General features: G+C 49.3%; 1 protein-coding gene across 1 annotated transcript in view; it reads left to right on the top strand.

Moving 5' to 3' along the window:
- The window catches only part of LOC149341473 (semaphorin-2A-like), a 40,489-nt gene that overhangs the window by 16,036 nt on the left and 11,326 nt on the right, over positions 1 to 13,127 (top strand). Inside the window, exons 3-12 of the mRNA XM_089546669.1 lie at positions 118 to 124; positions 1,972 to 2,106; positions 4,090 to 4,144; positions 4,914 to 4,976; positions 5,936 to 6,052; positions 7,391 to 7,514; positions 8,471 to 8,629; positions 9,655 to 9,776; positions 10,512 to 10,650; positions 11,911 to 11,974. Coding sequence (XP_089402795.1) covers positions 118 to 124; positions 1,972 to 2,106; positions 4,090 to 4,144; positions 4,914 to 4,976; positions 5,936 to 6,052; positions 7,391 to 7,514; positions 8,471 to 8,629; positions 9,655 to 9,776; positions 10,512 to 10,650; positions 11,911 to 11,974 — 985 coding nt within the window. The remainder of the gene's footprint in view (positions 1 to 117; positions 125 to 1,971; positions 2,107 to 4,089; positions 4,145 to 4,913; positions 4,977 to 5,935; positions 6,053 to 7,390; positions 7,515 to 8,470; positions 8,630 to 9,654; positions 9,777 to 10,511; positions 10,651 to 11,910; positions 11,975 to 13,127) is intronic.

Genomic DNA, 13,127 nt, shown 5'->3' with positions numbered 1-13,127 from the left:
GACCTGCGCTACTAGGTAGCCCATGCTTGCCACGACGATCCTACAGCTGGTCACCTTGGCTACAGCCGGACATTTTAACGTATTCGAGAACGGTACTACCGGCCGACACTTCCTAAGTACGTCCGTCACTACATAAGAACTTGTCGAACGTGTCAAAGGCGCAAAACACCGCCCGTACGACCAGCTGGTCTTCACCAACCACTCGAACTACCGCCTGTTCCGTTCCACACTGTCGGAATGGATTTTCTTGGTACATTTCCAGCGTACCAGTCGGGCAACAGGTACGTTTTCATAGCGACGGATTACGTAACGCGATACGCGGAGTCCCGAGCACTTCCGTCGGCGACAGCTGTTGAGGCAGCCCCGTTTTTTATTGAGTGCATTGTGCTCCGTCATGGTGCCCCTGCCGTTTTGATCACTGACCGGGGTGCCGCGTTTCTGGCCAAGCTCACACAGGATATCCTCCGTCTCAGCTGCACCAGCCACCGCCGAACTACTGCGTACCATCCGCAAACGAATGGGCTGACGGAGAGGCTGAACAAGACCATGGCCGACATGATCGCCATGTACGTGGATGTCGCCCATCGCAGTGGGGCGCGGTACTGCCCTACGTTACATTAGCTTATAATACCGCGTTCCAGGAGACGACAGGTATGTCCCCTTTCCAGCTGGTCCATGACAGACAGGTCACCACGATGCTTGACGCTATGCTACCGCACGAGCCGCCTGTCGACGTAGCCGATGATGCCCGACTAGTTTGCGAGCGCGCAGAAGAAGCTCGGCAACTCGCTAGACTCCGTACCCAACATCAACAGCATGCCGACGCTCGTCGGTACAATCTCCGTCGACGCGACGTCCATTTTTAACCTGGAGACAAAGTCTGGGTGTGGACGCCGGTACGCCGTCGAGGTCTCTCCGAAAAACTCATGAGCGCTACTTTGGCCCGTATACAGTTGTTCGCCGCCTCGGTGAACTTAATTACGAGGTGCTGCCGGAAGCAACGCGACCGTCATCCCGTCGTTCACCCCGCCCTGAAATAGTGCACGTAGTGCGGCTTAAGCCGTATTACGCGCGATGATCGCCTGCCCCCGAACTGATTTTCCCACTGCCTTTTACACTGGCCAGCAGGAGTTGCTGGGCGCGTGTGTGGTCTTCCTTCGTGTGCCTTTGCTTCCGTGTTAGCATCGGGACGACGCATCTTTTAGGAGGAGGTAGTGTCGCGAGTGGAAGGAAAAGACGAGGAGTGATTGCGGCGCGCCGACGATGTCATTGCTGCTGGTGGACCTGCCTGTTTGTTCTGTGCTCCCTGTCTTCACCTGTTCTCGTCGCCGGCCTGTACGTCAAGCCGTGACAATATGACGTGTAATAACTTGTCGTTTGTTGTAATTTATGCCTACCAGCGGCATAAATGACAACACGCAGTGGCGAACGGCGGCGGCTATGCGCTTCGGCTTGGACGTGCGGGAGATGACGCCAGGAGAGTACGCAGCTAGAGTAGCGTGCGGCCCCAGCTGCGGAGCTGGTTACGAGGGACAACCATGTACTCTATGGGACAACGGCGGCGCCGCGAAACGCAGGAACGGGCGCTAAAGAGCAGCGCTCTAAAAAAAAGTTCTGGGCGAAAGGGCCGCCACTGCCACATATTCCTAGAGGTCGTTTTATTGTGAGGTGGCCCGTTTCAACTTTTTTCTTCAAGTCTGAAAGCGAAATTGAAATATTTGTGTACATCTTCTAGAATTTAGACCCAATGGAGGAAAGTAGAAGTGTCTTGTCCTGACAGCTTCCATGTTGGTTTATGATCAATACCTTCTGAGCACTCAGCGTGGAATGATGAGACGCACTCCTGCGGCGGAAGGATCAGCCAAACATCTCCTTTCCGGCTATCGTCGCCACATAGCCCGTAGCCTCCGGGCCATGTCTAGGTAGCTCCGCGCTGTGCAGCGCGTTTCATTCATCTGCAGTACTACACAGTCGATCATGTCCTCTCTGTGCAGCTCCGACACCCGGCGCAGGGCAGCGTCGGCCCAAGATGTTCTCCCGCGGCAAGCTCTTCTACCGCTCGGCTTACGTAGACGAGGTCAGACGGCGCCTGTACGTCGGAGCCAGGTATGTGGGAGACGCTGAGTGCTTCGCGGCTTATGCGTAATAATTAGCGGTTCCTGAAGTCCACAGCAACTGATATGCCCAGTAAAGTTCTCTAGTCTGGCCACGGCGCAGTGACCTCGTCCTTTTCCCTTGCGGGCTTTTATAGTGGTTGAACTTAACAGGCGGAAAAAATATAGCCCTTGTGCTGACAACCGGAGCGGCGAAATCGCCCCATGCGACACAATGGTTCACGAACATACCGACAGAAAATTGAAAATTGGTTTTTGAGGAAAGGAAATTGCCAAGCAACTATCGCGCATCTCGGCGGAAACCCGGCGTACCATGCGACCCACCTGGTTCCCCACATTACGGAGTTCGATCAATGTAGTGTCTGGCCGTCTGTGTTTGTGGATGTAGAGACCGAGTACCAGTATCTCGCCACTTTTGCATGTGGGACCCCTCTCAAGAGGAAGAGAGATTTTAGTTGGACACTTTTGTGAGGGGAGGAGGTGCACAAAGTCTTATTTTTGAGGGGAACATTAAAGACCGCAGCGGCGGGCGTAGCGGTCTACTGTCGTTGCCGCAGTTTGCAGGCTGGTTTCAATGTCCCCTGTGCTGCCCTGTGCTGCTCTGCGTGGCCCACAGGGTGATGTCATTGGCGTACAGGGTGTTCTGCACGTCGGCGAGACCACCCAGCTAGGCCGGCAGGTGCATCATAGCCAGATTAAAGAGCAGCGGGGAAAGTACCGCGCCTTGGGGGTTCCCCGCGTGCCGAGTAGGTAAGGACCATGCTATCTTGGAATTAGATGTAGGATTGACGGTCCGTTAGAAATTGGCATATGTATTGGAATGCGTTGAGGCCAGAGTCGGTTGGGCTTAGGTTAGTGAATATGATCTCGTGCCAAATGCCCCTTTAAAATCCAAGGCGAGTACTACCAGGTTATTATGGCGGCATCCGAGGGGGTCAAGGACTTCCCTATTCAGTTGCAGGAGTACATCCTGTGCGGATCTGTGTGTTTGAATCCGAAAATGGTGCTCGCTAAGAGATGTTTGTGTTCAAGATATGCAGATAAGCGATCCCGCACCATCGTCTTCATTAGGTTGCCCACACAGGAGGTGAGAGAGATGGGGCGGAGGTTACCTGTGTCGACTGGTTTGCCTGCTTTTGGAATAAAAGTGACCAGAGCCGTTTTCCAGTCGATTGGCTGGGGGGTGTCCCCGTGCCAAACCGCATTGATGTAGTCGAGGAGAGTGAGTGGTATGTCAATTAGGGCAGGCTCGTCAAAAGCTTGACGGTGACCTTATCCCTTCCTGGCGCAAAGCCCCGTTTCATTTTGGCAAGAGCCGCCCGCAGATCAAGGAGCTGGAAAGGTTGATCCAACTCCGTGTTCTCTCTGCCTGCATAAGAGTACTCAGATCCACGGGGGTCTTGGGCTGTACACATATACTGGTCCAGAAGTTTCTGTTCCATTGATTCGTGCTGCCAGGGAAAGAGTGCATGGCTCGCTGCAAATGTTTTTGTGTTTCGGTTCTCGTCAGGGTTGCGCCGATTAGGGCATGAAAGAGAGGTATGCCATGTGTTGGTGCTGGACATTTCTCGCGCGCCGTATTGCACCTGTTTACCCTGTTGGAGTCGGATAGCTGGGCCGCGTACTCTGCCGCTTTCTGGGTAAGCTCGGAAATTCGAACTTTAAGCTTTCTATTCTGTTTGTGGCGTCGCCAACGGGAGACGAGACTGGGACGGGCTGCTCACAGGTGTAGAAGGTAGTTATCCGCGTCCGTAACCGCCTCTGAGAGCTGGATCTGAGTTTCATTAGAGCAAAGATGTGTCACGTGATGGGAGATGTTTATATGCGCAATTATATATCATATTCTAATTGTTGCCAAACCTGCAGCTTTCGTAGCGTGAATGCTCCCCAAGCGGCTGGAATAGTTTAATAGCTCTGGTAGTTAGCTGCTTGGTAATATGAAGAAGAGTAGCAGAATGTTGCATTTCACTTTCAGGGACCATCTGTTCAAGCTTAGGCTCGACGACATAAGCCGCCCACTGCCAGTCGCGGTAAGTCAAGGTGTCCATACCGAACAGCCCACCTATGGACCTGCCCCCCATTAACTTATACATATTTGGCCCAGTGAGGGTGAAACTAAAAAGGCCTAGAAAACCAGGCGTCCAATTTATCGTTTTCATTCTAGCTGTCTGCTAACAACCGTATCGAATTCCTGTGAGAGACTGGAAAGCTCTTATTGGCATGAAGCTTTGATCTTTGTGTTCCAAGCCGGTGGCACGCAGCTTTATCACTTCGATTCTGACTGAAGATGCAACCAAATTTATCTGAAATGACTGTAGCCGTGGGAAACTGTTTCTACGTTATTCGACAGTGGACTAGGTGGTTTCTGCCCCTTATTTCGAAAGTTCTCTAGCTCTAAATTGAGCTCGGTCGGTAGGAGCGGTGATTCTATATACCTGGAGGACCACCGAGCACGCGTATTGCAATCACCGCTGCCGAGTTGATCAAATCTTTGCGGTCTCATATCAGCCTTATAAATAGTTCGTTTCAGTGCCACCTTAGTCGCATCGTCAGTTGTCCACGACGTTGTCGCCACCACGTGACAGTATATAGTGAAACCTAGTACTGATGGATACTGAATGAAGCGGTACGCAGCCAGCCGCCACAGACAATCATTGAGAGATAACTTCTTCTCATGATAAGTTTGTGACGATGTCGACAGCTCCCAAAAGTACTCCTGCGCGTCGGCGGGCATGCAGCTCAACAAAGGGTAGCTTGTTTAACCAGCCCTCTTAACGCCGTTTTAACGCCATCTTTCAGGAGCTGCACCTGCCGGCACCGCAGAGGAGCGTGACCAGATGCACAACGCTCGGTGGAGGCCCGGTGAGTGCCGCCACGCTTCACGGCGCCCGCCGAACGGTATCCACATCGCTTGTCGGGCGGTAGCTACCGTTTTTCTTCGCGCCGCTCCTCTTGACCCTGCGCTTTTCGCTCTCGCTCCGGTCAGCAATTAGGTAAACTGGTAAATTAGGCCAACGCAAGGTTTCTCCTTTCTTTTTGGGAACTAGCCTGTCTGCCAGTTTCGCCTTCTTACCGGCTGTCGCGTAACCCTCCGCGAAAGTAAAATTTTTGTAAACTTTGGATGTCGAAAAAAATAGAACGAGGAAGGATTATTTTTTTCTGAGATATTCAAAATACTAAAAAATATACTCGAAAGAAGAACATGGCGACAATTTACTGCCGCGTGTGCCCTGAGCTTGCGGCTCATGCCCACTGCAGTTTTGTTGCGAAAGCCGAGCCATTTCGCGGAGCTGAGGCAAGGCCATACTGCGCATGCGCGAGGAGCAGTTACGTCTCATGGCGCACAGCTGGCGCGCCGTCGCCATCACTGCGCGGGTGACTCAAAGGTGCCACTGGCGCCCTCGCCGGTTGCGCATGCGCAGTAGCGGCGCATAGCTAGCGTGCCGGGGCCGCTGCCGCGCGGTCTCCATCGCATCTCTCTCACTCCCCTCGTTGCTTTGCAATCCTTCCGGTTTAACCAGAGCTAAACCACTGCCAATTTTTTCAACCAGCCAGGGCTGGCGAGAGGAGTTCCCAAACACGGCATGCTACGTTCAGGCTGTTCGCTCAGCAGCAGATGTTTCTCATACATCTGTGACTATAAAGTGACAACTATACGCGGGGAAAACACATTCGTGGTGGCTGTTAAAATCCGCGCGGCCACCAACGAATACCTAGCGTGTGACGCGTGTGGGCTGGGGCTGTGTGAAGCTTCCAGCCCCACGGTAGAGGCTAGCATCGGTTTTTGGAGTGAGGTTTCAGCACGAATGTTCCGCACGCAGCTCGGCCCGCAAGTGGATTGCAGCAACCACATCGTCGTGGTCCAGCCGATCAGAAGCGGCCGCATACTCTACGTCTGCGGCACAAACGCCAAGAATCCAACCGACTGGCAAGTGCGAGTGCGTATCTTTGAGGGAGTTTCCTTGCGAGCTGGCAAATTTCGTGTTTATTCTTCTCCCTACTCCATGGTAAAGACTGCGATAATGTTACTAAAAAGAGGGCATATAGGCCGGCTAGATGTCTAATGTACCTCCGCTGTTTTTTTTTCTCCGAAACTTACGTTTAACCCAATAAGGCATGTTGACGGGCTAGTTGGTTATTCATCTTGACACTTGGGACAAAACCCACCTAGGCGCAAATGATTTCACGACACAAAAAGAGACGAGGAGACAACGGACAGGCGCCTGTCCGTTGTCTCCTCGTCTCTTTTTGTGTCCCTGTGAAATCATTTGCGCCTAGGTGGGTTTTTTCCAAAGTGTTACGTTTAACCATGGCTATCATGATTTGAAAGATTGCCCTTCAAGACATGCATGCCAAAAAGCGCTGGTTGTGGCAAAGGTGGTAATGTACAAAATACAAATATCGTAACACAGCGGGACAGAAAGTCTATAATCATTCGCTTCGCTTCTGACGTTCAGCGTCTCGAAAGTTGGCGTTTCCAGTTTGCGAAAGAAAAGTTTGCCACGTCGTGTGGCAGCCAAAGCGATTCACTTTAGTTTGCCTGCCATCATATACCAAGACTGCTGACACATTGGCATGTGCGTGCTGTCCATAAACAGTAGAAATTATGAACGGAAATTAATGCGAAATGTTATTAGAGACTAGTAGCAACTCTAGGCTGATCTGTTAACTTTCGGGGCACCGTGGGGGCTTTTCTACCGAATCCGATGACTGCGTTCCTGAATATATCTCAAATAGACTCCAGGGTTTCTTCCCTAATTAGCAGCGCCACGCAACAGTGGCCGGGTTATTCCATTCCTAGTTATTCCGGTTTATTCCTTGTTGCTGCCGCAGAAGGTGCTCTTTTCTCAGTGTGGTAGCAGACCCCACGAAATCTCGAAACGTGATGAGTAGTTGCTGCCACAGATGGCGCTGTGATCTCAGTGTGGTAGCAGACCCCACGAAATCTCGAAACGTGATGAGTAGTTGCTGCCACAGATGGCGCTGTGATCTCAGGGTGGTAGCAGACCCCACGAAATCTTGAAATGTGATGAGTTAGAGCTAACGCTCTTAAAATTTCTCCCTCTTCACTATCTCCTAAATGTCTTAATTCCACTCCTAGCCCTTCTGTCCGAACTGCTCCTGCTTGTTCGCCAACCGATAAAACGCGTGGCTTGAGCAAAGCGTCGTTAATAAGGCTCGTTCCCCTAATTAGAGAAGGTTAGCTGACTGCGAAGAAGTCTAGCCGTTTGTGAAGTGACACCACGCTGCTGAAGCGTCGCCATCGTCACGTGCAGGCCGCGGACCTGGCGATAGCGCCCGAGGGCAAACGGGTGCCCATCTTGGGAAGCAACCAGACCGGCAAGGCGGAGGGCCGTTGCTCCGACTTCCTCTCTCAAAACACCTCCTCCCTGTGGCTCGGTGGGTGCCCTCTCTGGCGATCCTCGCATTGTGGGTATTTATCGCCACACAGGGAGATCGCTTTATGAATATTCGTGGATGAGATGCGAGTGCGTTTCACGTTGTCATTAAGATAGCTCGAAAGGAGAGCTCCGTTTGGAAACCGAATCCAGGCCACAGTTTACTTCTAGATAAAGCTTTGGCTTTAATTGAACAATAAAGTTAACATTGTCCACTCACCCGCGCCCGTTTATATAACCTATCAACTAAATAATCAGCTGTCGAGAGAACTGATGAGTTGGTAGGAGCCATGGGTAAAATATTCGTGCGAAGAAAGTAAAAATTTAACTCAAATTTGAACATCGATCGGCTTTTTCTCCTCAAGCGAAGCCCGTTTAGGCTTTGAGCAGACGATTCCGCTGCAGGAAAATAAGCGACAACGCAAAGCCTAACGGGACCACGATAACCGGGAGGAGAAAGCTGTGCACCGTGTTATTTTATGGCAAGCGACAACGTAACCAGTCGCACCACAGCGGACCGTTACACGCTCGATGCTCTCTGACGCTGGGAACAGCTGGCTTGCACATTGCTCGGTGTAGATAGCCACAGCACTTCTGCCAGCATGTCGAATCACCCTGACCAACATGATGGACAAATTCTGTTCACATAAGTCCTGTGTATATTCTCTAACGTCATCCCTAAGTGGAATAACGAGACGGGACAGCGTTATTGCCGTAAACAAGATTGCAAGTCAATGCGGCGAGAGCGGCGGCAATGTTACACTGCTGGATATGTAAGGCCAAGCATAAACGTCTAAAATTTGGCTGAAGTGTCACCCTTCCTGTTACTTGGAGCAGAGCTGCAGGCAACTCTGTGCATTGTAATGATGGGTGCGAACCAGAAATAGATAGTACTTTACTTATTCGCAGGTAGATGTTTCACATTAATGCTCCATCCGCGTCCTCTATCGCACGCAGATGACGCACCTGAACCGGGCACTTCCTCCGTGGTGAGCTTGTGGCATCTAACTCAGGGGAGGCACACCATCTACCGCGCGGCCATCCCGGAACCGGGCTCCGGCAGAGAGCGCCATCCCTACTTGAGGACCGACGACGCCGATGCCGCCGTGCTCAGCGGTGACGGACACAGGCTAATGCTTCCCCTTCCCTGCTTGTTCCTTTCCTTTTGTTTCCTGGATTGGGGAAACAAAATTTTTATGCACCGTCATTTCTTTGTTTGCACTAATTTTAAGCAATACGCTGCTAGAGAACAACTGATCGACATATAGGAATCAATCAATCAATCAATCAATCAATCAATCAATCAATCAATCAATCAATCAATCAATCAATCAATCAATCAATCAATCAATCAATCAATCAATCAATCAATCAATCAATCAATCAATCAATCAATCAATCAATCAATCAATCAATCAATCAATCAATCAATCAATCAATCAATCAATCAATCAATCAATCAATCAATCAATCAATCAATCAATCAATCAATCAATCAATCAATCAATCAATCAATCAATCAATCAATCAATCAATCAATCAATCAATCAATCAATCAATCAATCAATCAATCAATCAATCAATCAATCAATCAATCAATCAATCAATCAATCAATCAATCAATCAATCAATCAATCAATCAATCAATCAATCAATCAATCAATCAATCAATCAATCAATCAATCAATCAATCAATCAATCAATCAATCAATCAATCAATCAATCAATCAATCAATCAATCAATCAATCAATCAATCAATCAATCAATCAATCAATCAATCAATCAATCAATCAATCAATCAATCAATCAATCAATCAATCAATCAATCAATCAATCAATCAATCAATCAATCAATCAATCAATCAATCAATCAATCAATCAATCAATCAATCAATCAATCAATCAATCAATCAATCAATCAATCAATCAATCAATCAATCAATCGGTCGGCCGGCTGCCCGGCCGGCCGGCCGCCAGCCAGCCATTAATCACCTATTAGTCTCCGAATCTTGAAAAAAAATGGAATGCGTACAATCTTGTTGGAATCCTTCCCATTTGGGCATCACTTCGTCAATAGTCGGTAGTGCTGCAAGGCAACCATCCAGGCTTCATTGTGAAATACTTCATTCCCTCTTCGCAGAGCCTCATTCGGTGGGTGCTTTCTCTCTTGGTGCACACGCCTACTTCGTCTTCCGTGAAAACGCCGCTGAGCGAAGGGCGTGCGGTCTCCAGGTCACTTCCGCCATAGCTCGAGTGTGCAAGGTGCGTTTAAGTCTTCGCTGTCGTTCTGCGCTGTATTTTACGCTTTCACCACCGGTGCAATGGAAGCAATTCAAAGCAAATACTCCCCTTGCGGATGTTAAATGTAACATACGCAATGTAAAGCACTTTGTTTATACAGGTAGGAATGCAAGGTATGCTGGGGAAAGATGGCATCGGCTGGCACGGAAGAGGGCTAATCCGAGTTAGCAGTGAAATGCTTTGAACTGGCAGTCTGATTATGATATATATACATACCCTGACCTGCAGCCAATTAGTTTGCTTGCAAATTCATTTGCATTTAGTTATAGCTGTGCAAAACGAATGCATAAAGTGCGGATCACACATGACATTAATGGGGTGAAATTGCTTTTTTGCGAGTGTGTAGCATTCTCTCAGAGGTTTTTTTATCGAAGGTACTGGGATATTTTGGTTCCAGTTCTCACTAGCGATTTCCAATACTGCGCGTGTGATGTGATAACAGGAGTTGTGTAAGTGCATTAAACGTTTCTGGAAATTAAGGACGGAAATGCAGATCTGAACATCAAGTCCTCATCTGTTCGCTCTAAAAGATCTAAATTCAGCATGCAGACCCAGCGCGACCAATTTTCTGTCCTAGTCAGGCTTCGGTTCACGTTAAAACCCAGGCGGTCAACATTAATCCTAATAGCCCTAAGGGGCCGGACGTAGATGTCGCTCGTAAATATTTCTATTTATTTTCTCTCACTGCGAGAACAGAACGACCTCGGTGGTGACCCAAGTACCGGGAGAAGGGCGCAGCTGTGGACTTCATACACGAAGGTCCGTCTGGGGTGCACCGATTTCACGCAGGTTGCCGTAGACACCCAGAAGGGCAACTTCACCTTCAATGAAATATGTGAGTGTAGAATACAACGAGTAGGCAAGTTAGTTTGCCTGGCCCAATGAAGTCTTTACAGTTGGAAAAGAAAGTGTTGGAGCTTGTGCGGAGGTCGAAGTTATGACCCGCCTGCACTGAGCTGCAGTCGCTGTATATATTGGAGGCTACGTGGTACCTGCTTGAGATCTTCTTAGGCACCTAAACGTTACACTGCTATGGTCATTACTTACGTCTAATCAGAGGCCGTATTTTATAAAGATCCACTATCCTCTTTACATTCCCGATCCACTTTGCCCTCTGGCATTGCTCACTGTTCGGTGACGTAGCTCATGCACCGACCAGTGGCTGATTGGCGACCGCATCACGCCATTTGCTGCTAACCCAGCCAGTAGTTAACCGCTAAGTACAGCGAATGGCGATGGATATCGTGGACTTGCGGACCCACTACCATGTGATTTATGTGATTGGCCGCTTGCTTCATTCGTCTGATGCCGTTGTCACGCTCACGTCACGCCAAGCGAAAGGGACCTTCTGGATCCTTATGAAATAGGGCCCCAGTCGCCGCTCTGTAAGGTGGTAATGGCATCGGGACTATTCGAATTCGCGGGTTGGTTCAGCCTCGGCTCATGTCGCTGTGTCGTTCTTGTGATGCGACAGTGGCCGCTAGTTTGATGTTTCAGTGGTGACGAGGTTTACTCAGTTTATCGAGTTGCTAAAAGTCATCGCCGTTATGTGCGGCTTCTCTTGCGGATGTTGGTGGCACTCATACGGATCTTGATCCTTGTCACGTCTAAGCCCGCTGCTCATGCAAACCCTGCCCCGCCCTTCCTTTCTCAACACATCAGCCATGAGAATCAATCGAGAAGGAAACAGACAATACCACAACAGAAAGATTATACAACACGATGTCGAATAAAAACTTCCTGTATCTATTTCTCTAGAGATTTCGTCTGTTTTCAGCTGATCCGACTGACGACATCATCACAGAATTTTAACTAAGCCGCCTGTTAACTTTCTGGTTTTAAGAAACGCCAGCTCAGTAGTGGGATTCGTGTTTGTTGAATTCTGAATCCGGAGAAATCCTGCACCTTGTTTAGTGATTTCGTTTGACGTAGTAGAATACTCTAAAAACTAGGCTTAGGTCGCGGCTCTTATTCATGCCTACTGGTGTTCGGCATTTCGCACTGATCGTGACCCATATTATTGGTACAGGAGTACATTCCTCCTATCGTCTTTTTTTTTATTATATAATGTGTTGTTTCTGGTGGGGCATTACAGATGCTTCCTATTGGGTGCCCGACCTGGAGAACGGCGTGCTCTTCGGCGCCTACACTACTTTCACGTAAGCCTCGGAACCAGGGCATTCATTGCTGACATACAGTCACGATATCAATCTCGCTTTTGAGAGAATGAAGTTTGATTACGGTCCTTGATTGCAGTCTAGTGTAGAAGCAGCATTGTGGCTTGAAAAAAAAAATAATGTTTCAGGAAGCGATGTTTCCCGCATACAAAATTTAAGTTAGGCTGTGTATGGGTAATGACACCTTATGGGTATGATAGATTTAAAGTCCCTACACTGCAAGAGAACTGCACAGAGAAGCTGCAATGGAGTGTTCCGTATTGATTTGTACTAAACAGTTCCATCAAAAAAAAAAAAGAGGGCTGACATCAGTGGTCGAACCCGGCGGGTACTGCGAAACAGATGAACGCGGCCTTTCCTGCCACGTAGTCAGAATAGTGAGGATACTCTTCCGGGATAAAGGATGCCGGCGCAGTTGAACTAATGAATCCCTCCTCCTGCCCTTTCCCCAGCGCTTTGCGACAGGAGAAATGTGTGATCATGAACCTGAGGATTTTGTCGCGCAGCGCTTTTGCCTGTAGCTGCATCCTCAAAGCCGCGTTCTTTGTTCGAACCACCGCACCTTTGTGGCTCTGGCCTTCCGCAGCACCGCTCCCAACACGACATTCCACCTCGGCTGCGCCCATTGACTTCCCGCAACGCGAATGGCCGCCACTTACACAGACACGCGCTCGTCTGCTAATAACACGCGTCGCAACCGACTCACTCCACTCGAGGTGAAAGAGAGCGACCTCTCGGGGACAACTTTTGGCGCATGCAACTGCTTTCCGTGCGCTCCGCATGCCGTGTATTCTTGGCGTCTTTCATTTTTTTCTTCGCTGCCTTTCTCCTCCACTCCTCATCGACTTCTTTTCCCTGCCTAACGGATCTTCTCGACACTATCGATGGAGGCGAAACGCAGAACAGAATGCGCCCGTCTCCTGTGCGATGTCAGTGCACCTTAAAAGAGCCCCAGCCGGTATAACTTATTCCGGAGCCGTTTTCTGTTTCTTTCACACCCAAGTTCCTCACGTCGTGGTTGTGGTGCCCGCCAAGATTTCCGACAGTTACTGCGCCTATCATTTCCCTGATAACCATTCTTTTTTTATTTAGTTTCGACACCACCAATTAACTTCCTAACAATCAGATTGACTTC

This window comes from Amblyomma mixtum, chromosome 5 (assembly GCF_055824585.1).
Source record: "Amblyomma mixtum isolate Tamu chromosome 5, ASM5582458v1, whole genome shotgun sequence".
Classification (NCBI taxonomy): domain Eukaryota; kingdom Metazoa; phylum Arthropoda; class Arachnida; order Ixodida; family Ixodidae; genus Amblyomma; species Amblyomma mixtum.
The sequence above is the reverse complement of the archived record's forward strand: the minus strand, read 5'-3'. Positions and strand labels throughout refer to the sequence as shown.